The sequence below is a fragment of the Lissotriton helveticus genome, chromosome 3_1 (assembly GCF_964261635.1).
Source record: "Lissotriton helveticus chromosome 3_1, aLisHel1.1, whole genome shotgun sequence".
Taxonomy (NCBI): Eukaryota; Metazoa; Chordata; class Amphibia; order Caudata; family Salamandridae; genus Lissotriton; species Lissotriton helveticus.
In genome coordinates this window covers 934,699,971-934,727,646 of record NC_136061.1, presented here as the reverse complement: position 1 = coordinate 934,727,646, position 27,676 = coordinate 934,699,971, and the positions used below count along the sequence as shown (strand labels likewise).

The window sequence follows — 27,676 nt, the reverse complement described above, 5'->3', positions numbered from 1 at the left end:
AACATAAACAAAACAATCTGGTTCAGAATGGTTCTTTGTTTCATTCTTTATTATTTCTTCATTATTTCATTATTTCACTGTTATCATTCGTTTGACAATCATAGTTTTCCAACCATTATTTCCAGTCATTATTCCAATGCATTTCGGCTAAACTGGTAGCCTTCATCAGGGATAACTGAGGTCTGAAAATTAAATCATGTATTTAGATACTGAGGACATGCAAAAAATTCATAATAAGGATAAGTACAATGTTCATTGATAAACAAATGATATAGCAATGACTAAAAAATGTATTAAGTATCAATACAAAAAATTGTGACATGTGCTACAAACATGTATATAGTAATATCTATTGTGCTTTTAACGTTTTGAGTTATGAGCTGTTACTACCTGATGTTGTAAACAACGAAACTATACGGAGATGCTGCGGAAAACGCATTCTTAGAGGTTTTCATAATGTGCTTATTCGGCTTAAAATGAGAGTCATTTAATGAGTGCCCGCTCATGCCCGATAGGCGTTTAAGTAATGCGGCTGTTATTAGGTGTAAAAATCAGTTGAATCAATAGTGAACTCCGCCATGTTAAAGCGGAGTTTTGCCACTTCGCAAAATTAAAACGGAGTTACACTTATACCATTCCGCAATATTTAACGGGGCTGCCCCCATGTAGTTCCGCATAAAATGCTCGATTTAAACTATTCCTATCTCTGAATAAGGTATTAAAAGCAAGCGCATAGTGGGACTTACTGGAAAAACGATCGGCGTCCGGTATGTTCAACTCTTCCTCGTGTGTGCTAACAACATCGAGATAGGACTGTAAGTTATAGGGATTGGTGGCCATCTTGTAACGTGCAACTAGTTTGAAACTAAAGTGAATGGTAAAACTAATTGAACGTGTTAATTTTGAAATCAAAAGTGAGCGTTATAAACCCGTAAATTATAAAATATTCCGCATGTATCTTATATAAGACCTTTAATCAGGTCAAACAATACGTATGCATTTGTTATCTGAATAAGGGAAAAAAATTGTCGGCATGCACAATAAAGTTTTCAATTATGTCCATTCAAAATCTTTATAGGTAACAACTGTACTCCATCCGGTCATTCATTCCTTTTGGTTTCAAGGTATCCAGTTTATATATCCAATAATTTTCACGCTGTAACAGGTACCTGTTGTTATCCATACCTTCTTTTTTTGTGATCACTTCCAAGACAGTGTATCTCAATTGACTCACATTGTGTGTTGCTTCACAAAAGTGGCTCGCCACTGTAGATTTCATCATCCTGTTGCAGATGTTAGATTGATGCTCGTTTAGCCTGGTTTTAATTTTTCGCTCTGTCTTGCCTACGTACCCCTGTCCACAGGGACACTTAAGTAAGTAAATCACATTCATTGTATCACAAGTAGCTGATACTTTCAATTTGATCTTGTGACCTTTGCTTGGATGCGTGATTGTGTTGCCTTTTATGATGCTGTTGCAATGACTGCAATTATAGCACGGTATCGTCCCTTGATAATTCTCTTTCTGTCCCTGTTCCTTTGGTTTAAATGATTCTCCTACATTTCTGGCTCTCTGGTATGCAAAGAGTGGCATTAGTTTGAAGATGTTGTTAAAGTCGCTCTCTTGAGACAAGATAGACCAATGCCTTTTAATGATGTTTTTGAATGCCTTGCTCTTTGTGGAATATTTTGACAGTATGACTGTTCTTGAATTTTCTTACTTTGTGGATTTCTTAGGAAGTTCTTTCCTGGTCTTTTGTGCACATCTATTTTTGGCTTCCTCCAATATCTCTCGGGGGTACCCCCTATCCTTAAACCTTTTTTCCATTTCATTGATTCTTATTTCTGATTTCTCACGTGAAGACACGATTTTCTTTACTCTTAACATTTGAGAGTATGGTAGGTGATTCTTCAAACATTCCTGATGGAAGCTATTAAAGTGCAACAAATTGTTACGATCTGTTGGTTTACGATATATGTCAGTTTCAAACATTTGACCAATTTTGCAAATTTCCACATCCAAGAAAGATATTTTTGTATCATTGATCTCTGAGGTGAATTGAATACGTTCGTCCTTCGTGTTTAGTTCTCCAATCGCCTCTTCCAATAATGTCCTTGTGCCTGTCCATATTATAAATAGGTCATCAATGTACCTTAAGATAAATTTGGTGTGAGACACCCATGGTTCTTGTTTCAATATGTGTTTGTCCTCAAATCTCTCCATGTATAGATTTCATACACTTGAGCTGCCGAATTTCCCATAGCTGTACCAGTCTGTTGTAGGAAATGTTCATTTTTCCATCTGAAATAGCTGTGGAACAAGGTGAAGCACAGGAGTTCCATAAGGAAAACTTTAAAATCCAAGTCCAATTCTGTGTTCAGTAGCGCATGTTCAATTGCTTCTATCCCATCTTTATGGGGTATGGAAGTATATAAGGATTTTACATCCATGCTACATACGATTATTTCTTCATCCTCTGTTAGTTTGATTTCTTCCAATTTCTCTAAAAAGTGGGTTGTATCCTCCACATATGTCTTCATTCTCATCACACAAGGTTGTAAATATTTGTCCAATAGTTGCCCTATTGGCTAATGAATGCTTCCAATGGTAGATACGATGGGTCGAAAAGGAGGGTTCTTTAGATCCTTATGTATCTTCGGTAGCATATGAATTGAAGGACTCTTTGGGTGGGTTGTCATCAGAAACTTCTTTGGTCTTTCATTGATGGTTCCTTTTTCGAAAGCTCGCTTTATTATTATTTCTAATTCTTTTGCAAATTGTTCTGTGGGGTTTGTATCCAAACGTTGGTAGATGGTTTCTTCTGACAAGTGTCGTTTGACTTCTTGTTCATAGTGTGAAACATTCAGTATCACTATTGCACCTCCTTTGTCTGCTTTCTGACAAAGGATGTTGGGGTTATACGCAATTCTGTTCAAAGCATCTCGCTCTTTTTGTGTCAAATTATGTTGCCTTGATTTTTTTGAAAAATTCAATTTCGATATTTCCATTTTCATTAAGTTCTCAAAGATATCCAATGATTTGTGTGACACTGGTGCCATGTAGTTGCTGTGGGGAGACAAGCCCCGTAATTGATGTTCTTTGGCTTCTCCAAAAATGCCTCAGTCATAACTTTCTCATAAATTTGTAAAAGCTAATCTCAAGCTCCAGTTCATCAGTTTCTGTTGTAGGAACATATGTCATACCTTTTTGCAAAGTTTCTATGGCTGTTCTGTCCAAAGTCTCATCCGAGATGTTGATTACTAAGTTACTTGTATTGGATTCTTCTTTGTTTTGTCCTTCTTCTTTTTTGCCGTTACACTCCGTGTATTTGGTAATTCTTTTTCCTTTTCTTTGCCCCCTCCTGGGTGTCCCTTTTCTTGATGGCTTACCTCTAAAAAAGACTTTGTGTCGTTTTGTTGTTGATCAGAGGATTGGGGGTGCTGTTCCGATGTGGTTGGTATTTGTGATCTTGATTTATTGATTGTTTTAGGTCGTGTAGATCGTTCACTATCAGTAGAAGAGGTATCCGTGTTCTGGGTATAAGGTTTTTGTTGTCTGCGGCGGGCATATACCTCTGCCCAGGTATATACCTCACCGAGTTTGTAGTCCATCGTGTCCCTCCTTAGTTTCCTTATTTTTCTGTCATTTATTTCTTGAGCGTGTTTCGTTAGTTGGATATTGATATCCTCTAATGTCCTTGTCCAATCCTCTGATGACATTGTGTTTGTCAGCTCATTTGTAACGGTTGCAATCTCTTTTGATAATTCCTCTGATATGATGGATAGTTCCTCAATTATTAGGAGGATGAGATCTAAAGAACACTTGTTCAGGATTGCATACCACTTTTCTTTGAATTTTAATGAATTTTTGCATAAAGATGGCTTGAGTGCAATGCTCAATCCCCTCGGATACGAAGTGCGCGGTGATATTTAACTAATGTACTTGCATGCAGCCTCTGATTTATTTCCCTTTTTGAAAGATAGATCAATTGTCTTATGTTTTGTTCCTTATTTTTGTGTGAGGTAGTTTCCGATGCGTCCTCATGTATCAAAGCATTTTTTTACTTGTAATTTTTTTATGCCTGGAATTTGAAGCTGATATTGTGGAATATGTGTGCTGCATAACGTAAACAATACAAATCGTTTTATTCCCTATGCAGAAAAATAAGATTACACACAATTCTTGAATTGTCCTTAATAGATTTTGAAAGTCAGCACCTTTCACCCCATGTAACTTATACTAGCTTGGGCATTTTCAATTCTAACGATGTTTAAAGACATATATCTGGTTGTAGTACAACGTGTGACAGAAAGGAACACATAAAAGAATAAACGTGTAGTTAATAGAGCAATGGGAACTCAATGTGAGCCAGAAAAGCTCAGACACCTTCTTTAAGATCCGAGTGCCAGCACAGACAGAGATACAGAAAGTAGCTGCGTAAACATTTTTTTTTTTGAGTAACATGAAAAAGACTGCGCATGAACAGACCCTGTAAGGCACCTTGACTTCCACATGGAGCAACCATCCTGTTATGGGGTCTGCCTTGTTTGCATTGGACTTTCTATGGCTCAGTGATAGTATGGTGAGTGCGGGCCATATTTGCGGGACTCAGAATGGAATTGATGTTTTGGAATACAGGGGCATATTACCAGGCTATAGCGATAATTATCACTAAGCTTGGTTAGCGGGCATTTAAATATCGCCGCGCTCCGACGATTTCTATCGCTTAGGAGCCTTGATATTATCAAGGTTTATCTCCTAAGCGATAAAAATCGGCCGAAATGCATGAATATCGCTGAAAAGTCCGCGAAATTCATGCATTATCGTGACAATGCTCTTAGCCATGTTATCCACCTACCATTGGATAACATGGCTAAGAACTGCTTTGGGCAGTCGTTAGCTTTTGGAGATAATCGCGCTTAGCGCGATTATTTCCAAAAGTTGGTAATAGGGGATAGCGATGTTAGCGACTGTTTCCAGTCGCTAACATCTTGGCATGCCCACTCTGCATGTCATTAGCGATAATCATCGCTGACATGCAGAGTGGACCCCTAAATGCCCGCTATCGCCTATTAGCTGTCGCTAACTGGTGTTAGCGACAGCGAGGGAATAGGGCGATAAAATTATCCCCGCTTTAGCGGTAATTTTTCCCGCTAAAGCGGCGATATTGCCCTTGGTAATATGCCCCACAATTTGCTATGATGTTTTAGACTATGAAGGCATTCGGTAGATGCTGATACCAGCCCTGAAGTAATAAATCCTGCCTTGACATAGGGGAGGGAGAAAGCTTCCTTTTTGATGCTCTCTGGTCTACTGATCTGCTACCCTTCCTGAGCAGTTTCTTTCAGATGTGTTTGTTTTTTTAAGCCAACCAAACCGGATACTAGGTTTCCACTAAAATATAAAAAATTATTTGCTGCTCTATGTCAGAGTTTTCAATGAAAGCTGCACAGGAGTGATTTTTCGATGTAGTATAGTAGTGATTAACTGGAGTGTATCTTCCAGAAATGGCCTGTTCCTCAGGAAGGGTTGTATCCATCACGTATCTTTCTTATGCGAAGCAGTGCTTCCATCGTAGTCCATGCACAATTACAGCGTCCATTGGGATGCAGTGGGTTCGCATTCATGTCCTTCCTGCAACTGGTTGCTCTGCCTTCTGGTATCAACAAGATGCTGCAGCCCTGAACGCAAAAGCTGACACATAGCTCCCCATTGTAATCCTTCTCTCCTTTCAGGGTCGGCGGCAGGAGGAGAGGCTTGGAGCGGTGACAGCACTCACAGATTGTGGACAACACTTATTTCACCAGATACATTCAGGACCCCATTGACGATTTTTTTAACAAACTTTATTGGCATTTCTCAAGTATATACAGCGTAAGGTATTGGTACAGTTGTGATTTACAATTCGGGCATCATGGCCCGACAGACGTATTTTTCCCGTATATAGTTTTGTGTCATAAAAAGAAAAAACATTGACTATCGAGTTTACGATACCTTTTTGTAGAAACACTCATGTTGTTTATTGTATATTTGCAAAATAATTGCACTTTGCATTTGAAACTAAGAAACTGTGTAACTCCCTCCCGCTTCCCCTCCCCCTTACACAGGTAGCCCCATATGTTTAAACTTAATGTGAGCACTGATGACCCCATTGACGTTAATGTAGCCTTTGCACCGTACTGGCTTAATTGTCTACATTATTCCACATGTAAGACTTTACTACAAAGCTTCAAGCTACAGTGGCCAGAGCTCGGGTCTTCGTACCCAGGAGAAACATAATTCACCACTTACCACCTCTAATGGCTGCAATAAACTGAAGCCTTTGTGTCATTTTCACCAAGCACTGCAGATGTCAGGAAAGAGACTAATCTTTCTATACTAGTACTACTGACCAGTTTAAGTAATTCTTTATACTCGGTGTTAGCTGTGTGGAAAAATACAAACTGGGGGGCACTACCAACCAGAATATAAGATCCTTAATTATTGCCCGGCGATGTCGCCTCTTGAACCCACAAAGAAGTTAAACTATTGAAGAGGCAGGCGCTGGAGACTGGAAGGCAGGAAACAAGGTTTTTATTCGCTCCGGAGGAGAACACAACGAAAACGGACAGAAGGTATCGTTCTGAGGTGCTCTAACTGCATCCCGGAGGCCTGGCCTCTTATACACGAGTTTATCTCTTTATTACATGTAACACATTCTCGTCGATACTTTGATGTACGGAAAGACATCCTCAGAATCCCCCTTCCCAGCCCGTTCCCATGCAAGGCTACAGTGGAAGTCCCCGCCCCGTTCACAACAGGTGATGATCATTGCGCAGCTGGGTATTCCGCCGATTCACGGAGTGTGCGGGTTTCGATCGGATCTCGTGGGATGGGGGGGGGCTTTGATCATCTCGGGGGTCCTTTGAGGAGGGAAGCTTCCTATTGTATGGGGAGGGGCAAGAGAATGGTATCGGCAGAGCTAGGTGTCGGCCTGGGAACGGGGAAGACAGACGGGCACACGGGGAAAAGGGGTTTGCATCAAAAGGGCCGGAGGTCATGACGGGGAAGCAGGGAGATGTCGCGCTGGGAACAGGATGAGAGCCTGGGGCAGAGCAGTGCCGAAGAGGGGTTTATGACTCAAGGCAGGTGCAAGCAGGGGGGGGGGTTGCCAGCGAAGTTAGGAGAGAGAGAGAGAGACGCGCTGGCTCTCGGCGAGAGCGGGGAAGCCATGGTGTCCAAAATGGCGGCTGTTTTACGCGCACAAAAGGTTTAAGGAGAGCAAGAGGGCGCCGATAATGTTGACGGTTTTCAGCCTAACTTTTAACAGTCCTCCCTTTTCAACATATCTAGCCAACTTGCTTACTCAATGTCAATTTTCATCAAATTCCTAACTTCGGCATCATATAATGCCCTCATGTGTTCGCTTCCAATGTCCACAGTTTTGGGAAAAATACAACTCGCACATAAAGAACACATAGGTGGCAAACATTGAATCCCTAAGCATAGGCCACATATTACAACTACGGGAATCAGGATAATGGTGAGCAGTCTCCAGCCCCAACTTTTGATGGTGTCCCAGAACCAACCACCAAGCGACCATTCTTCTTGCTCTTGGTGAACTTCCGAGGAGAGTCTGTGAAGATGTTCGATGGCTTTGTACACTGAGGGTGAGTTGTCCGGTATGTATGTACAACAGCTGGCCCCAATAATGCGGCATGCTCCTCCACGGTCCGCCAGAACCACATCTAGAACGAGGCGGTTCTGAAGAGCCACCAAACGGACCGCTTGGAGCTCGGCAGTGTTGTTGGCAAAGATGCCCGCTGTGATGTTCATGGTTGTCTCGACTGCCTGAGTCAGATGTCGGATGGCACGGCTGTTTGCCATCGGGCCCCAGAGGGGGACGAGTCCTTTCATAGCATCGAGGAACTGTGCTCCTGTTGAGTCGGCTTGCTCAACGTCTTTTGCTCGTTTTTGCCTGTGGTGATTCGCTGGGGCCACATAAGTTGGAGGAAGGACGAAGGAGATGTAGCAAGTGCCCCCCCAGCCTTTGGGGAGCCAGGTGTAGGCCTTAGTGCCACAGATGAAATACATGTTTGGGGATGACACAAAGGAAGGTGGATCCGTGGAGTCCAAAGTTCTGGTAAAGCGGCAAGCGCTGTGACCCACCAGCTGTGTCCCAAGTCCTTCTACACACATGTGGCCTGTGACGTTGATGACCGTCAGGGCTACAGTCAGAGTGGCAGCCGTTCGTTTCCGCAGATAGGAGAAGGTGGGTCTGGTTGGACTGTGGAACACCTGCATTTCGATTCGTTCTTTGGCCGGAATGTCCATTTGGATTGAGTCGCTGGGGGTCAGCGGGCAGAAGTGTGTCTTTGTCTTGTTTCGCCCGGCCCCATGAGAAGAATGTGCTGCAGCTCTGCTGGAGGTGGCATTTTCCGTATAGCTCTCTTGCAGGAGGATCAGCCAGGCAAGGCAGGAGCCGTGGACGGAGAAGGGTGAAGGGATGAATGGTATTGAATGTCCAGTGGCATGGGGTAGCAACCCACAGATCCAGCAGTTGGTGGCGTTGGTGGCAAGATTGTGCTGGTGAAGTAGCTGCACGAAAGAGTTGTTCCAAAACTCCTTTCGCCTCTCTCTTAGTTGAGGAGAGAGCGAAATTAGATAATGTTCCTTCGTGGTGGTAGGCTGAGCAGTGGTTAGGAATGTTTCGTGAGCAGGTGCGTGTTCTTCCATAATCCAGAGCGTAGTCATGAGGAGAAAACAGAGGAGGATTACGATGAAGAGTGCAATTGTCTTTGAGCTATGGAGTCTGTCTGTTCTCGGATTTCTGTAGTGGGTATTTCCTGTTGTCTCAGTCGGCTTCTTGTTTGGCGCTTCCATCATCTTCTTATCTGGCGCTTCCATCATCTTCGTCTTCAAGGTGCTCGGTAGTGGGCAGGACCACAGACTCAGTTTTAGCTTCTCTCCAGGTAACCCTTGGTAGTTTGGGTCACCGTTCTGAGATTCTTAAGCTTAGTCCGTGGCCTACTTAGCCGAAGCTCCCTCCTTTCGACGCAGGAAATACCCTTCTCGAGATGGCACAGTGGGGTCAGGATGTTTTGAAAGTTCAAGTGTCTCTGTATCAGGGTAGCAGCTCAACGATGGTCGGTCCCGGTTCAGGAGCTCTTCTTGGGTGTTGACGGTGTCTGTCGTGGCCAGGGCTGGAGAGACCTTTTTGCAGTGATGAGCGTGCAGCCAGTGTTTCTTCCCCTCCACTCGAAGTGCGGTCCGAGTGGTGATCAGCACTTGCCAGGGGCCCGTCCACCGGGGTTCCAAACTCTTTGATCGCTGAAAGTTTCGGATCAGCACGAAGTCCCCCGGCTGGATGGCGTGACCCGGACCCCTGGAAGCATCGGGGATGGCCTGCCGCACCTGCTGATGAAGGACAGACAAAGTTTCAGTCAATTTGTACAGATAATCAGACATTAGGACATCCGGAACGTCATGAATGGACGTTGGTTTCGGGGCAGACCAGACGCTCATGGGTCGACCGAAGACAACTTCATAAGGGGTTAAGTGATGTCGGGTGGGGGTAGAGCGCATCGATAGCAATGCCAATGGGAGGGCGTCTGGCCATTTCAGGCCCGTCGTAGCCACTATTTTGGCCAGTTTAAGCTTTAGTGTGGCGTTGTGTCGTTCGACAAGCCCAGCAGATTGAGGGTGGAAGACTGCGTGGAATTTCTGTCTGATACCCAGCCCATTTAGGATGAGCTGGATAACGTTGGCTACGAAGTGGGGGCCATTATCACTCCATAAAACACGACAGAGGCCATAACGGGGGAAAAACTCCTTTAACAGGACCTTTGCTGTGACCATAGCGGTGTTGTCGCGGGTTGGATATGCTTCCACCCATTTGCTAAATGCGCATACCACGACAAGTACATATTTCAGGCCTTGGCATCTGTCTAGCTGGATGTAGTCCATCTGCAGGACTTCTAATGGGTGGTTTGGGACCCCAAATCCCCCCCGGGGTACTACAGTTCCCTTCCCGGGGTTGTGTTGCAGGCATATTAAGCATTGTTGGACCAGGCGTTTGGCGGAATCTGGGATCTTGTCATTGTGCCAAACCCTGGAGACAAGTTCGATCATGGGGGCTGATCCTATGTGGGCTGGGGAGTGTGCCATGGTTAATATGGGAATCAAGTATGAATCAGGTAGCAACCATCTGTTCGTGTCTTTTGTCCGCCAGCAGCCTTCATCGTCTTTCAATCCCACCCGTGCCCATTCAGTCAATTCGTGTTGTGTGCTAGCCATTTGTATGTCTCTAATTGTGTCCTTGGCGTCAGTCCAGTTTTCTGCTTGTGACCTGGTCACGTACATACGTGTTGTCGTTCTATTTTCTGCTGTCGTTCGGGCGGTGATGTCGGCTAGTGCATTTCCCTGTCCAATAATGTCTGTCACCTTCTTGTGTGCCTGGCATTTGATAACGGCAAGTTTGTTGGGGAGGAGGACAGCTTCGATTAAGGCGGAGACTAAATCCCCGTGCAGAATGGGTGTGCCGTGTGAGGTCAAGTATCCTCTCTCCCTCCAGAGGAGCCCAAAATGGTGAACCACCCCGAAGGCATACTGGCTGTCGGTGTAAACGTTCGCCGTGGTTCCTGTTGCCAGGATGCAGGCTCTCGTCAAAGCAATCAGTTCCGCTGCCTGGGCAGATCGCTGGGTGATGCGGGCTGTTTCTACTACAGTTCGAGCCGTGGTGACTGCATAGGCAGCGGAAGTGGTACCATCGGAGAGTTTGATGCAAGAACCGTCCACCCACAACTCCCCGTCGGGGTCAGGGAAAGCTGTGTCTCTGAGATCGACCCTACTCCTGGTCTGTTCGTCCGTAAGAGTCACGCAGTCATGTACGGGGTGCACATTGGGGTCGTTCTCTGGCAGGGGTAACAGAGTTGCTGGGTTCAGTGTGGTGCATCTTTTCAGGGTGATATGGGGGGCAAGCAAGGTTAGTTCGTATCCAGTCAGTCGTGCACTCGTCAGATGTTGCGTCTTGGTTTGGTTCAGGAGGGTGTCGACTGCATGGGGTACCAGTACCGTGAGGGAATTCGAGAGTACAATCCCCTCACTCTGTCGGATAGAGACTGCAGCAGCAGCTACAGCTCGAAGGCAGGCAGGCAAGGCTCTGGCGACAGGGTCAAGAGTGGCAGAGAAGTAAGCGCACGGTCGTTGCTTAGGACCGATGGCCTGGGTCAGGACAGATAAAGCGCACCCCTCCCTTTCGTGAGTGTAAAGGGAGAAGGGCTTCCTGTAATCAGGGGTACCCAGGACAGGGGCTGAGCAAAGGGCATCTCGTAGTTCTGTGAAGGAGGTTTGACACTCAGGAGTCCAAGGGAGTGGGAAAGGGACGTCTTTGTTTAGGAGAGAGAGCAGTGGTTTTACAACGAGGCTGAAGTTTGGCAACCATTGTCGGCAGAAGGAGGTGAGGCCTAATAGGGAGCGAACCTGCTTCTGGGTTTTAGGGACAGGGGTGTCTAGAATGGTCTGGATTCGATCAGGGGTGAGTTTCCTTCCATCTTTGGACAGAAGGTGGCCTAGGTAAGTGACCTGGGGTAGGCAGAATTGCAACTTCTTCTTGGAGACCTTGTGGCCATTTTCCGCAAGGAAGTGCAAGAGTTGAATGGTGGCGGTAACCGCTAGAGGGGTGGTGTCGGCTGCCAAAAGGATGTCATCGACATATTGTACCAACACCACCCCGTCGGGTAACCGGACTTGGTCTAGTTGCCTTTTGAGGGCCTGGCTGTAGATGCTAGGGCTCTCCGTGTAGCCTTGAGGGGCTCGGCAAAACCTATATGAGCGGGATTTTAGGGTAAAGCCGAAGAGATATCGGCTGTCGGGGTGGATGGGGATGGAGAAGAATGCGTTCTTGAGGTCGATGACGGAAAAGGTGGTTGCAGTGGATGGAATCAAGGTCAGGATGGTGGTGATGTCTGAGACCACAGGGTACTGGGGTACTACCACTTTGTTGATCTCTCGGAGGTCGATGATGAAACGGTATGCTTTCTCATCTCCCTCTCCCTGCTTCTTGATAATGGGCAAGATAGGGCTGTTGCAAACGTTGCTAACCACTTCCTCTACCACTCCTGCGTCTATCAGTGACTGGATAATCATTACCAATGCCTTCTCGCCTTCTGGCGATATCCGATATTGGGGGAGTTTTGGGAGTGTTGCGTCTGGTCGGACAGTAATGTGCACTGGGTCAATTAACATACGCCCTACGTCCGAATCCGCTTTGGCCCACAGATACGGAGGTAGGGTGTCAAGCAGGGACGCGTCGACGTCGGTGATGGAAAACATGTGTCGGGGGGAACAATGTTTAAGCAGAACGGGGTTGTCGTAAAGAAACACTCGAACTCCATCTTGAGAACACCTAATCGTCGCTCGGAAGTGTTTCAGTAAGTCAAGTCCCATAATGGCGTCAGGGCTATTGGAGGAAAGCAAGAACGTGGTGTCGGTGGTGTTGTTTTCTACGTCAAAGAGAATCGGGGCAGACAAAGGGTTGGTGGAGGGCGTTCCATCGAAACCTGTCGATGTTATGAGTGAGCCAGACAAGGGTGCCCTTGGAATCAGTCGTTTAGATAACGCACTACGTGTTGCGCCAGTGTCTACCAGAAATGGAGACTTGGTACCCAGGACCTTAGCAGTGACATAAGGGCCCTGCTGGTCAACATAGAGCTCGACTGGATCCCTCCCTCGCCCTTGGCTGTCCTATGCAAAGGTGTGAGTGTCGTCATAGTCAGATTGTTGATATTGGTTCTGTCTGGGTCGATCGAACGTATTCGGTCTGCTTGATCTGTCATTAGTCGCGTCATTTGGGGGCCCTCGTTGTGTTCCCTTAGGTCTCGGTCCGTTTGCTACATCCCTGGGGTCTCTGTTCCTGATCATTTCCAAGAGAACTGGGCACTGGGATTTCCAATGGCCAGTCCCTTTGCAGAAAGCGCACTGGTCATCTCTAAGGTCTGTGCGTCCACTGTAGGGAGTCAGAGTGCGGTCCTGGGGAAATGCAGTCTTAGGGGCGTTTGTCTGGTAGTTTCCCCGGTATTGGTCTCGTCCTATAGTCACCCCTTGCAGTTTGGCAATCATCACCCTCTCTTTTAAGTCTTTCTTCTTTTTCTCTGTCGCCCTATCGTTTTCATTTTTCTGATGCTCATAATATTGGGCCATTTGAAGAATCGCGGTAGGTTTGGAGGCTGCCCAACTACTCTCGCTGGCCTGTAGTTTCTGGGAGATGTCCAATGATAGGCCCTTAACATAATTCTGGACAAACAGATGGTGTCCGGTTGCAGTGGTCATGTCCTGGCCGCTGTAATCGGAGAACACCGTTTCAAACCGGGAGAAGTATTCCGATACATCCTCCTGGGGTTTTTGGCGACAGGCTGTTACTATCGACCAGTCCACTTTCTTTTCTGGGATCAGGGTTTTTAATTTCTCTACAATTTTATCTGGGAGGTCTAGAATGGATTTCAATGGCTTTTGTCCTGGTCCCCGTTGTTTATCCAAGTCATCGAGTTGTGGCCAGGTATGTCCGAACAGCTCAAGGTGGTCGACTTTCCGGATTTGCTTCCACACATCAGCTGGTAGACATAACCCGAAGAACGAGTCGATGTCAGCCAGGGTCATGATAGTTGAACCCAGGGCTGTACCCAATTCAGTATAGAAGGCAGTGGGGTTTTTACGTAGGTCGGGTAGAGATTTCCGGAATGTCAGTATCTCTTGCCGGTCCCATGGCTGGTAGACCCAGTTGTATACTACCCTTCCCTTCGCATCTTGGTTGTTTGCATCATCGTGAGTCCCTGTACCTCGAGGGGGAACCCAGTAAGGGGCAGCCTCACGTATCGGCATCATGGTGTTAGATTGCTCGGTTGGTGGTTCGGTCACTACGGGGGCCGTGGATTCAGCTCCCGGCTTTCGTTCAGTGAGGTGGCGGAAAACCTCAAGCGTACGCGTAAGGAGGTCCGACACATCACACTCGCCCTCATCCCCGATATCGACCTTCCGGTACAGAGTCCTTAGGCTCTCGGGACCTTTGTCTCGATATCGGTCCTCGTATGCATTCAAGACATGATAACACAGTCGTACGGTAAAATGTCGTCTGTGACTCCCTGTGTACGAGCTGAACATATCTGTGATGTACTCTTCATCATCCTTCCTTTCTACCAGTGTCCTTGCTATTTTGTCGATCCCCGCTCGCTCATCTTTGTCTAGTCTGTTTGTTCTTGCAAGGCCGGCCCCTCGAGTCTCATGCTCGTCTAACGTTGCCGTTGATGCGGGTTTTAATACCAGGGGTTCGGCTGGCACAGAGGCCATTGGGGCCGACGCTGCGGCGGTACCTTCGCTTGTACCTGGGGGTGGCGCGTGCTGCGCCAAGGGTCGAGAAGGGGCATATGGAGGGGGCATGTAGATGATAGGGGGACCTAACAGCAGGTCCTCATTGGCTTGTCGTTTCGAGGGTAAATCAGGGTAGAGCATGGAGGGGGTTCTAACCGGACACTGGCTTGGCGTTTCCCTTTCTAGTTTCTGTTTAGCTTTCTCTCTTTCCTCTATCTCCTTTTTTAGCTTCTGAGCAGCTAGGTGGGCTGCTTTTTGCAGCTCTTTTTCCAACCTACTCTCAGTTTTCTTTTTACGCTGTTCAGTTTCTTTTCGCCACATGCCGAAGCTATCAAGCATAGTAGGTGTTGTCTTGTTTTTACCTAGGGCAGTTTCTAGCGTTTTTATTTTGTCATCATCGAAGGATCCTATCAGGGGCCATTGACTTTCTTGACCTTGTTTTGTATATTTATGCCATAGTTTACTATAGGCAATAGCGGTCAATCCATGCTTCATGAACATGTCCTTATTAGGGGTGCCTTCCAGTGGGGCTGGATGGTCCATCTCTAATAAGCGGTCCGGGCTAAACAGGCTACCAATCAATGGGGAGAAGACAGACATGACGGCTCGTAACGAGGGACTAAAAAGTCAGCACTGCCTATCTTATCACTAGGTGCAAAGACTAGACAGAATATTTCTATTCTACGTTGTTTGCAGGCAGTGAATACCTCATGGATCACAATAACCAAAGACCAACAAATAACAATGGGGAGAATGAGTAGGTCCGCAAAGATCTGCGTTACCTACCTTTTTCACTATCTGCAAAAAGGGTGGTCTCTTCCCTGTTTGCAGACAGGGAATCTCCAGGAAACAATAATTTTGCGAACAACAGTCCAGTTTCAAGCAATTATAGGGTGAGGGAGAAAAAAATAAGCACGGCTGCTACCCTACCTATCCTCCACTGCTTGCAAAGAGAGAGACCTTTGTTTCTCCGTTTGCAGACAGTGAATCCCTCATGGATCGAGATAACAAAAGACCGACAAATAGCAATGGGGAGAGTGAGTAGGTCCGCAAAGATTTGCGTTACCTACCTTTTTCACTATCTGCAAAAAGGGTGGTCTCTTCCCTGTTTGCAGACAGGGAATCTCCAGGAAACAATAGTTTGTGAACAACAGCTCAGTTTCAGGTGACTATTGAGTGGGGGAGAAAAATAAGCACGGTTGTCTGCCCTACCTATCCTCCACTGCTTGCAAAGAGAGAGCCTGTTGTTTCTCCGTTTGCAGACAGTGAATCTCCAATTAAACAAAAAAGAGCAATACTAGTATTTAACAATCAAGCAATTTTTTCGCAATTTGTCGTGGTAACACGACCTTACCCGGACCGCATGGACAGTTTCCTGACTTCCGAATCCAGCGCCCGATCGTCCTCTCTTCTTCGTTATCCTCGCGGCACTCCTGATGGTTCCCAGTCAGGACCGTAGATCACTCGAGAGAGGTCTGTTCGGAACCAGTGAAGTTCGGATGATCGGCTGTCAGACGAGGGTCTATCGGACAGACGCGTTCCCGATCGTTGCAGTCGTTCACTTTGTCGTCAGGACCTCTCCCACTGGATCCATGGGTCGCTGATGGGCCCCACGCTTGGGACGCCAATTGTGGAAAAATACAAACTGGGGGGCACTACCAACCAGAATATAAGATCCTTAATTATTGCCCGGCGATGTCGCCTCTTGAACCCACAAAGAAGTTAAACTATTGAAGAGGCAGGCGCTGGAGACTGGAAGGCAGGAAACAAGGTTTTTATTCGCTCCGGAGGAGAACACAACGAAAACGGACAGAAGGTATCGTTCTGAGGTGCTCTAACTGCATCCCGGAGGCCTGGCCTCTTATACACGAGTTTATCTCTTTATTACATGTAACACATTCTCGTCGATACTTTGATGTACGGAAAGACATCCTCAGAATCCCCCCTTCCCAGCCCGTTCCCATGCAAGGCTACAGTGGAAGTCCCCGCCCCGTTCACAACAGGTGATGATCATTGCGCAGCTGGGTATTCCGCCGATTCACGGAGTGTGCGGGTTTCGATCGGATCTCGTGGGATGGGGGGGGGGCTTTGATCATCTCGGGGGTCCTTTGAGGAGGGAAGCTTCCTATTGTATGGGGAGGGGCAAGAGAATGGTATCGGCAGAGCTAGGTGTCGGCCTGGGAACGGGGAAGACAGACGGGCACACGGGGAAAAGGGGTTTGCATCAAAAGGGCCGGAGGTCATGACGGGGAAGCAGGGAGATGTCGCGCTGGGAACAGGATGAGAGCCTGGGGCAGAGCAGTGCCGAAGAGGGGTTTATGACTCAAGGCAGGTGCAAGCAGGGGGGGGGGTTGCCAGCGAAGTTAGGAGAGAGAGAGAGAGACGCGCTGGCTCTCGGCGAGAGCGGGGAAGCCATGGTGTCCAAAATGGCGGCTGTTTTACGCGCACAAAAGGTTTAAGGAGAGCAAGAGGGCGCCGATAATGTTGACGGTTTTCAGCCTAACTTTTAACAGCTGTCCTTCGAGTCCATCTCAGACACGGACGGGAGGGCAATCCTTCTCTTTTCAGTCAACCACAGCCTAGCATGTTCAGGCATTGTTATGAGCGTTTAAGCATATTATTACAAGTAGCTATCCTGAGTCTCACACCTGAGAATCAGAATAGTTCTGTTAAAACTAACTTATGCCTAAAGTCATACTTGTGGGCGCGGGGACCCAGCGACCTTTGTGGACGTCACACTTGAAAATAATACAATTCAGTTTAAGCGCTATGTGGCATTGCACTCATGTGGCATCTTGGAACTTAAATTTTATTTTTTGTTGTTGTTTTATAATGTTTAATGTTGACAGTTTGTTGAGGAGGACTTGTTCGGGCAAGGAGGATTTTTGTTGGACCCTCAAAAATAATATTGAGAGGAAGCCTTAAACAAAGATGAGTTTGGACCAAGCTCTTGCAGGGCCTCTTTGGTTAGCACTGCATCCTGCACAACCCTCACTTTCTCGCTTATGCAGATTCTCGGAATTCTACCCTGATATCCTAGTGAGTGGATGATGTGGGTTTACTGGTCAGTGTACAGCCTTCAGCTCTTGAACGGTTCTAACACATGGCAAGGGCCAACCACAGAAGATGGAGGACATCTTTCCCTGAGGCTGCTGCCAGACGCCTGAGAATCATCACAGATTTGATGCATCAACGCCCCAGAAAAATGAATCCTAGTGCCCAACAATGACGGGACCCCTCTACAGCACACTTTGCTGGGACCATTAAGAGCCTAACCCAAGTTGAAGCCACTTAAATAGACTGGGTCTGCTGATGGGACTGGCTGCAGCCTAGGCACTGAAAACAGTGTGGCTGGCCGTGTTCTCCCTCATCCGCCCAGGAGTCTCTGCCTGCTCCCAGGACAATCGTGGTGGTGAAGATCCCCACCGATGGCCGCAAATGCCCATGGGTTTATCGGGGCAGGAGTGATGGGGGTAAAAGTCTCTGTGACCCGTGATCGCCTGGAGTCAGTGAGTTAACTTTGTCGCAGTGGGCACAACTGGTGTGGCCCGAACTGCCAGAGGGAATGCAGGGCTGCCCACAAGATGACATGTGATTGCAGAGGAGGAATGTGCATCCCCAGGTCCCATCTGCGGTGTGCTGCAATGTGGCAGGGAAAAGATTGACACGCCCACCCCCCCATTCCCCCTCCCCTTTGGGGCAGGTCAGAAGCTACTAGTTAGGCCCAGGCGTCCCCACTAGCACAGATCCACTGTGGCAAACTGTTGGTGCTTGAGCATTGAGGGCTGTGAGTACTGGGCATGCCACAACTGACTGGCCTGGAATGTCCCTGTGCAGTCTGTGGCTTCCTGGGTCCACAGGCTGCGGGCTGGTTGCTCTTTTCTGCTGCATACCTGCCTACCATCTCTGGGCCTGCATTGCTTCGTGGGTGAGTACGGCAGTGTGCGGATAGAAGATCCTGTGGATTGGGGCTGGTTGGCTCCCCCAGCCCCTTTGGCAGCGGCGATTCGATTGAGCCCTGACCTCCTCATAACAGAGCTACATAGGCCACTGCTATGCCATCTCTGTACTGTGGGGGCTGACGACATCTTCTGGCTCTGTATGCTGGGCATGGCTAAGGCGGGCCCACTCTGCCAATTGTGCCCTTGAGCACACTGGCACCTACTGACCACCAGGGGATGCTAACCAGTCAGTGAGGAGGCATACTCTACCTGCCAGCACTGCATGGGCCTCAGCCTTCTTCCGGGAGTCGGCGCTACACCAACCTGACATACCGACTGCGTAGTTGAGCTGATTAAGTGAATCTTGTGATGTCTAACACCTGGCTATCCCCAATGGTTCGGATACGATTCTAAGGACCTGCCTGAACACTCTGGCTGCCTGGGAGGGTGTACATTGGCAATCACCTATGTCCAAACTGGCTCATTGCATTTGCTTTTAACAGCACCACTGAACATACCACGCTCCTCCTACACTAAATCCCTGAAACTGGTTTTCCAACACGGTGGAGGTCCGTCCCAGTATAGCCTCTCTGATGGCTTGTCTACCCATACTCTTGAAAACTGTGTCCCACCTACGCACCTGGCACCCCCTAGATAAACTAGATGTGACACATCAGGAAATTCAGCACTCTACATCTGCAATTGAACATCGCATCAATGCATTGTCCGCTGATTTTAGGTTCCTACGAGATGATCACAGCAAACCTTTTAAAAAAGAGGCGACAGCTGAAAAGAATCTGTCTGCGTTATCCCCAGCTTAGGCTTTACACTCCCTGGCAATCTCTAAACTCCAAAAGCAGCTCACCATCCTCTACGATATGGTAGAGGACACAGAGGGCCAGGCACATTGCAATAATGTGTGTATTATAGGCATGCCGGAGGGAGTTGAAGGCTCTAACCCGATGCAATTAGTTGAACACCAGCTCCTGACATCGATGGCCACCCCCAAGGCTTTCAGCCCTTTTTGCTGTGGAACGTGGAGGTCGGGCGCTGACTAGACACCCTCTTCCTGGTATGCCGCCACTGCTCATGATTGTGCAAATTCTCAATTTCAGAGACTGTGATACTCAACTTCAGAAGACTAAGGAGAGAGGTCCTATAATGACGGACAATGCCTACTGTCTTTTTTCCCAGATTATACCTTGGAAGTATAGAGGAGGTGTGCTTCCTTCATGGCAGTCAAAAGACAATTGCACACTGAGGGCCTCACCTACGCACTGATTTTTACGGCATCTTTGAATGTGCTACATGACCAAAGTCCATGTTCTTCGACACCCCAAATACTGCATATGACTGGTTGGACCAAAACTATCCCAACATATAACAGCCTCCTCCCACAGAGCTCCCCCCTTCATAGTTTACACAATGTCGACATGCAGTATGCTCTTCCCCTATAATCTGGCAGTGGAACCTTCTCCATTCAGTTATTACTGGTAATTGTAGAGTTGTGATCTGCCAGTGGCATGGCAGATATGATTTAGGAGGAGGGGGGTTGTTATACGGGCATGTGCTACCTCATATTGAATTGTCACCTGCATTGTTATATTGTGCATCTGTTGATACTAGATGCCCACCTGGTTGAGTAGCAGATACACTACATTTATGTTGAACTGTATCTATGATGTGACTAATGCATGTTGCTCCATGGCTAGAACTATACTGCAGTCCACTACATGTCTGTTCCTGCTTTGATAACTCAATACAATTCGTTAAAAAAGACCCAGTTACTGGACATGGCATGTTTTTACTTGAGCAGACACATGAATTGTAGAAGCAGGTGCTTAGATCAAAGAACATGGGCTTGTAGTGGCAACCATCTGAGTTCAGGGGAAAGCAGAGGAGTTACCCGGATGTTTTAGAAGTTGAAGGGGCAGACACTAATACTAGTGGTTTCATGGTCTGCCAAGACTGAGGATTCAGGGGCAGGGAGAGGATTTATGACGCAGGCCCAGGTGTGAAAGAGACAGGTACAGGGAGTGGAGGCTAACACTGGTTTAGTCGAGCAAAAAAAAGGGGTTACAGTCGGATGCACATTGTTCAGCTATCTCTAAACGGCGCTAGTAAGAGGAAGGATGGGCAAAACAAAAATTCTGGGGGAAGTGGGATACTAGAAAGAAAGAAGGAAGTTGAGAGTATACACAGAATAGCCCAGCACACTTTGCGAACAAAAGTGACAACTATACAGTCAAAATACAGCAATTTTTCAAAGAAGAGTCGATGTTGAAGTTATTTTCAATTACATCCTTTATTTTTCTTTGTGTAAAAACTTTTGAAACCAAAGAAAAATAAAGGATAACATTGAAAATAACTTCAACATCGACTCTTCTTTGAAAAATTGCTGTATTTTGACTGTATAGTTGTCACTTCTTGTGCGCAAAGTGTGCTGGGCTATTCTGTGTATGTTGGATTTTGGGCAAGCTGGTTATGTTCTTACCAGCCTTCTATTTATTGGAGGGATAGGGAATTGTGCCTCAAGCCCCTTAGCACCTTTGAATTTGATAAAAAAGGGATATTAGGACTTGTGCGGGCATCTATGCTTTGATTCCCAAAAATGTGTACAAAGGAAGTTGAGAGTAATACACACCTGGAAGGTAGAGGAATGATAGGCAGATAAACAGAAACAAGACATGCAGCGAGGCCGAAATAAGAGTCAGAAAGGCAGAGAGACAGCCATGAATTACAGACAGAAACAAACAAGGAGGCATTAATCAATAAGGTAAATGCGGATGGACTAAAACAAATATGAAGGCAGACGGGTTGAGAGACAAATAAGAGGCAGGCAGACAAGCCAACAGACAACAGTGCACATACTCTGATATGCAGACATGCATAAAGGTAGGTGACAAACAGACAAATATATACAGGATCAGTCGGTCATACGCAAGCTCAGAACTAGGCTTACCTTGACCGAGAAGACCAGCGCCAGAAAGCCCAGGCAACAGAAGTTCATATAGATGGCGGTGAACAGGGACCAGATGAGGTGGTCCCTAGGTGGGGTCTGGTAGGTGCTCACATTCACTACGGTGGAGGTGACAGCAGGCCGGTGGGGGCGCGGGAAGACACCAACCTCTATCTCCTCCTTTATAGAATCATAGGTGCTGATGGTGTAGGAGTAGTCCCTGCTGTTGGCTTCCTGGAAGTCCCTGTTATCCATGATCCACCCTTGTCCTCAGATGTGTGGCCTGTCGTCTCTTGGATCCTGAAGTCTGACAGTCCCTGGAGTCTCTAAAATCCTGGTGGCTCGAGGAGTCACTCAGATCCTAGTGGGTCTCACACTCTGTCTCTGCTCAGGCTGTGGATTCTCACACTGCAAGGGTGGCCCTCTCAGTCTTAGTGAAGGTGTCAGTGTTGAACAAGAAAGTGAAATCCAAGCTCAGAGAGAGCACCTCCAGAAACAGGGGGGGGGGTATACTGGCACAAGGGACATGTCCCCTGGGGAATGGAAGGCAGGGGCTGGGAGCGGCTGAGGAGCTTGTGAAACAACTGCTGCCACAGATACTTGAGTAGACACGAGCGCCTCTGGCAAATGAAAGAAGAGCCTGGGAAGGAAGCAAGGTGGAGGGAAAGGTGTAGTTGTAAGTGAAGCAGAGTGACAGAGGACTTAGAATAAGCATTTCACTGTACAACAGAGCAGTAATCAGTAAAGAAAAGAAAGGCGGAGAGCAGCACACTCTAGAATTTCAAAACTTGATAGGCAATCTGCAATGCCTTTTGTCAAATGTTGTGCTGGATTGGACCACACCTTGCCTCCTGTCACTGCAGGCCATCCGAAATAAAGGTACACTGTGAACAGATAATTGATTGTGAAAGACTCTGTTTTTCGAAGATATTTTAAAAAATAATGTGTGTGACGTTACCACAAGAACAAGTGAACGAGGACAGACAGCAGGGTATGTTGGGTCTTGTGTTCAACATGGGCACTGAAAAGAGCATGGACATTTAGTGCATATTAGATTCACATTTAAGATATGTATGCAGGTGCTTGTAAATAATTTTTAATAAAGCTTTGTCATTTAAATAATTCACCATACAAATAGAATTACTTTTGGCATTGCATAAGAGGTGTTAATTATTACGCAATTCAATGGTACTCCTTTTATCAACCTCAGAAGAATGTTCTCCAAGTTACACGAGGTTCTCTGCAAAAAACACTGCAACATTCTGCTCTAGGTTATTGGGATTCAAGCACATGGGCTGCAGGCCACACAACTTTCTCTGAAATAAACACATTTATCCTATTTGATATTTTTTCATGATTTAAACGTATGACCGACTGATTACAAACAGAACTCTGTTGCAAGTTCGTCAACCACCTGAGGTACTGAATTATTCCTTCTGAGTTAATGGGGGTATCTGCTTTCATCCAAAGCCATACTAAAGGCATACATATGTGACTAACAGCAATATTTAGCCAATGGCTAGTAAGCCTGCTCTGTGCTTAATGTTCCTACTGTGGCCATAGAGGCATCGGTCAGAGCATCCACCCTGTTGGACCTGTCAGCCTTTGGGTGGTCCCTCCTATTATTTATTTATTTTTGTTCCCTTTCTGCCTCCTAACCTTTCATTTTTATGTCCACTTGAATTTTTAGGTGTTGTCCTAGGGGTCAGGTACTCCTTGACCCTATAATTTTTTTTTAGACCTAGATGCCTCCCTTTTATCCTGAAAATTTAGTCCTACAAAATGGTGGCCGGTAACTGCAACAACTGATTACCTCAGGGGCTGGGCCATAGACACATATAGGGAATCTAGAACCTTCTGGCCTGTTCTGGACACTTGAGGATAGGGGTATAAAAGGCCAACTGTAGGGCGGCCATTTTGTCATTCAGAGAGGGTCAGCTGGAGTACAGGCTGTGGCGCTAGATGGGGTAGGACATTCAGAGGGTGGACTTCTTTTTAAGGGTTGCCTCCTTACTGTAAAAACCATCCCCTTTTCCTACAGACCTGGCCCTGTTAGACTTTGTTCTTGTTGACCCTGGACAGAGAGTCTGCTCGAGTTAAAAAGGTCTAACCCCTAACTCGGGGTGAATTTGAGAGACTGTTCGAGGAGTGAAGGGGTGTGGAAGTCGGCCCCACTGTCCAGTATTGAAGATTAACTACAACCTTGAGAAACTCTGTAAGACTGGTGATAGGATTGAGGGAATTAATTATTTCCCCCCCCCTTGCTCTTCGTGCCCACCTGCCGCCTGCGCTTGGCCCACCAAGTCTCCCCTCACCTTCACTTAGTGGCACGGCTGGGAGATTCTTCCTCCGCTATTGGTAACCTTGGTGAAGAGAACCGAGACCCCTGAGGTGTGTTCCGCCTGCCCGTCAGCCCGTTTCTGACTGGGAGATCAAGGACAACTGGGGGCTGCTGTGTTAGGGTAGCGGAGCGGGTGGCCGGCTGGGGCTGAGGTGGCGCGGTACTGCGCAGGCCCGGTGCAGTGTTCACTGTCCCTAAAGGGAGCAGAGATTTGGCCAGGAGAAACCTGCGATTGCGCAGGTCCGGAAAAGGGCCACTGAACACTTTGGGAGAAGGGGTGGCCTCTGCCTAACGCCGCTACTCTCCCGCGCCTGCTCAGTGTCGCCGTTTACCAGAGAGTCGACGGAAACGGCTTGACGAGGAGATCGGCGGAAGAGAGAGCATCGGAGCCATAAACCCAGTACGACCTCCCTTCGGTGCCGGCTTGATTGTCACACGGCCTGGCCTATGAGGGAGGCGCCACTGGGGAGAGAGAGTCTGGTGGCGAGCTCTGGTCTACTGTGACTGCCCAGTGACGGCCGGAGCGAACCAAAACCCTGTCGGCTTCAAGAAATAAAGTAAGCGGAGGGGGGGCTCTTGGCTGGAGAGAGGAGAAAAGCGAAGCTGGGACTACATCGGGACACCAGTACTGGCTGCAAACTTATAACCAGACTACAGGATACTCCCCGAGAGATGTACTGAGACACCTATATGTCCCCATAGAACCACATCCTTCGGTTTGCAATGCTTCCCTAATTGTGTTGGGTTAAATTGCCAAAAACAGAACCCGAAGTCAAGGCTAAGTCTGGGCTAATAAAGTGTGGGGCTGTAATTGGCTTGACACAGAACATTGTGGGCCCGAGAGGAGAGAGTGAGGGATCCTACGTGTCTAATGAGAGTCCAGAGCAAGTTGGATAACTTGATTAAGTGAAATAAAAACTTGTCTGTCTTCATTCAGATTCCTAGCTGCTCGCACTGTGAAACAAGTGTGCTGTTACTGGAACTGTGCTGAGAACCTGTATCATCCTGATTGTAATATTCTTGAGACCTTAGGGGTAATGTACAGCTTTGCCTACCTGTAGAGAGACTTGACAAGATCTGAGACCTTTTCTAAGATCGTAAAATGTATGTAATGTTTACTTAATTTGCAGAATATGTCACTCAGTTTCCTTTCATTTAAAAATGAGAGAAGGAGATATTGTAACTGACAAATGGAGTGTGGAACAATCTAATAATTGAAAGTGAAGATATTCAGAATATTGATACTGAAAACTGCTGGAAACCATAAATCTGACAAAGAGTTTTATAAAAATAGACCGTATTTTTCTAAATTGGTGTAGTGTCATTCTTTTCTAGTGGATGGACGCTGTGTTACTGTAAGAGTGCGAAGCAAACTTAACACTTTTGCCTTTGGGATAGACCTTCCTACTTTGTGCCAAGCTACCCTATGTAGTCTGGTAACCCCAGGTCTAACATAATTGGTGGCAGCGGTGGGATAGAGCTTGTGCTTGTGTCCACTCAATAGTAACGCAGTGTGTACCACATGCCTACACCTAGAGTTTTCTCCAAGCGGACTTCCTAATTAAACTTTTGCTTTTCCAAATTTTCTCCTGGTGGTGGGTGGAAGTAGCTTCTAATTACCCTCTTAACTAATTTCTTCCAAGTGGCTGTCCCTGACTCTCATTGGCAAAATGGAATTTTCTCTGGAAGAATTGGAGACCTATACTGTGGCCCAACTTAGAGAATTTTGCCAAAATATGGGAGTGTTCTTCAAGCGTGGTGCTAAAAAAGGGGGAACTCCAAACCAGCTTGAGAGCGTGGGTGGCAGCGTACCCAGATGGGAAGGAGGAAGAAGAGGGGGATCTGGACACTGTCATCGGGGTAGATGGACTGTACCAACCTGAAGTGAGGAACCTACTAACGGGCCCTAGGACACTTTCAAGAGGGGGCAGCAGTGTCTCTGGAAGAAGCTTGACCGAAGCTGAATTAGCTGACCGGAGAGAGAAAAGACAGCTGAAGTGGGAGTTAGCTAGGTTGGAAAAGGAGAGGGAGGAGCAGAGGATGGCTCATAAGCTGAGACTCAGAGAGTTAGATCTCAAGGCCCTACAAGCAGGGACTCCCAGTACTCCTAATGGTGGCAGCGAATCCAAAGATACAGCCAGGGAACCCAGACCCTATTTACCAAAGGACGTAGTCGCCAGCTACAGCGCAGGGGATGACATCGCCAAGTGGCTGGCTGCCTATGAGGTCTCCTTAAGAGCCCATGGGATACAGGAGAAACACTGGGGGGGTGGCTTGAAGGGATACACTATTGGCCCTAGAGCAGGGAGAGCAGACCCATTACCCCACCATGAAAGTGGCGCTGATAAAAAAGTTTGGGTTGACTCCAGAAAAATACCGACAGAAATTTAGGAGTAGCCAGAAACTAAGCACACAGAATTGGGTGGATTTTCTGGACTACGCAAAGAAGGTATTAGAGGGTTGTGTACAAGGCAGCGAGGTGAGGGACTACGAGGGGTTGTATGACCTTATCCTCAAGGAGCACCTACTCGAGAAATGTTTTCCCGAGCTGCGACAACACCTGGTGGACAGCAAGTTGACCAGCCCCCGGAAGCTTGCTGAGGAGGCGGACATCTGGGCTAGTACCCGGGTGTCCCCAAAGGGGACTGGAGGGGATTCCCAAAGGACCGGACAGGGCGCCCCCCAAAAGAAAGATGGGGGAGATAAAAAGAGGGAGTTCTCAAGAGGCCCCCAAAACAGTTTCCAGGGAAAGGGAACAGGATTCACCCCTAAGGCTAACCCGCCCAGAAACCCTCATCCTGGCCAAAGTCAGCAGCCAAGGGTTGTCCACTGCTTTGAGTGTGGTGGCATTGGACACTATAAGGGAGATGTCAAGTGCCCAAAGAGGCCACCCCACTGGAGGAAAAGCCCCGGGAGTAGCTAGTGTAGTGCTCGGGGAGGAGTTACCCTTAGATAAAGGGGGGGAGTGGGCGGATGTCACCTTAGTGTCCCTGGGAGATCGGGAGATGGTTCCTAAGATCCAGGTGCCCTCAAATACTATTAAGTATGGGCAGTGGGTCACCATCAATGGTCTAAGAGGGGAGGCTCTGAGAGATACAGGAGCCAGTATGACTATGGTAAGAAGTCAACTGGCTCGGGCAAGATGGCCGCCGAGACGCCGTAGAGGAAAGTCGCACCTAGGCTCTCCTCCTGATGGTAGCGTAATTGATCTATATGGTGCTCACCCCTCGGCTTGTCTCTCTTCATCTTATTCGACCACCAGACCATCAGCCCCTATCTACTGCAGGCAATGTCCTAATGGACTAAAACTATATTGAGCCCAGTTGATATCAAGATAAACACCGGAGCATACCGGAGACTACTGGAGAAAAGTATACAGAGTGTCGACAGTCGTTGGGTGTTGGTGGTTGAGTGAGATGCTCGGAGCGTTTACCATTTGGCCTGTACAGATAGAGGATTTGGCCCAGATAAAGGAAAAGACCCTATTTGAAATCATTACCTCTTTAATAGTACGATCTTTTCAGTCTGGGCAAGCTCACTGGAGGATTTTTTCAAAGGCAATGGCTCCTAAACTATTACGATCCCCTAAGAAACCCCGCGACCGGGATGGTTGGGGTAACGAGGAGGAGGAGGCGCTCATAGGCGATCCTGGTGCCTCAGCCTCAAATCTGAGAGGCAAAGTGAGATCCAAGGCGCAGCAGAGACGAGAGGCAGCAAAAGAGATAAAAATGCGGAAGCTCTGTGAAAAAGATGCAGAGAAGAAGAAGACGACGGCTTTAGCTTCAACAAGGAGAAATAACGAAGTGCAATCTGCTGTCGGCGAAGTGGCAGGAAGAGAGGTAGCACTTCGGCAGACTACAATAGTGGAGACATTCTCACCTGTGCCGAGTGCTCAGCCTGCTCCGCAGCGAGTGTTTCTGGTCCCGACACTGGCGTCCCTGTGTGGGGAGAGACAGCGTGTTGCGCCCATGGATGCGGTTGGACAAACCTGAGCCGCCGAGAGTGTGGATTGCGCGGTGGTGATCTGCATCCAGAGTGAAGTTACAGAGCCCGCGGGATCGCCTGACTCTTCTACAGTTACGGTAGGGGGC

The 27,676-nt window shown here is 47.4% G+C and overlaps 1 protein-coding gene across 1 annotated transcript in view; it reads right to left on the bottom strand.

Moving 5' to 3' along the window:
• Positions 1-21,499, bottom strand: part of LOC144824800 (interferon-induced transmembrane protein 1-like) — a 145,484-nt gene extending 123,985 nt beyond the window's left edge. The window contains exon 1 of the mRNA XM_078683802.1: positions 21,248-21,499. Within this exon, the coding sequence (XP_078539928.1) occupies positions 21,248-21,499 (252 nt within the window). The remainder of the gene's footprint in view (positions 1-21,247) is intronic.
• Positions 21,500-27,676: the final 6,177 nt, after the last annotated feature.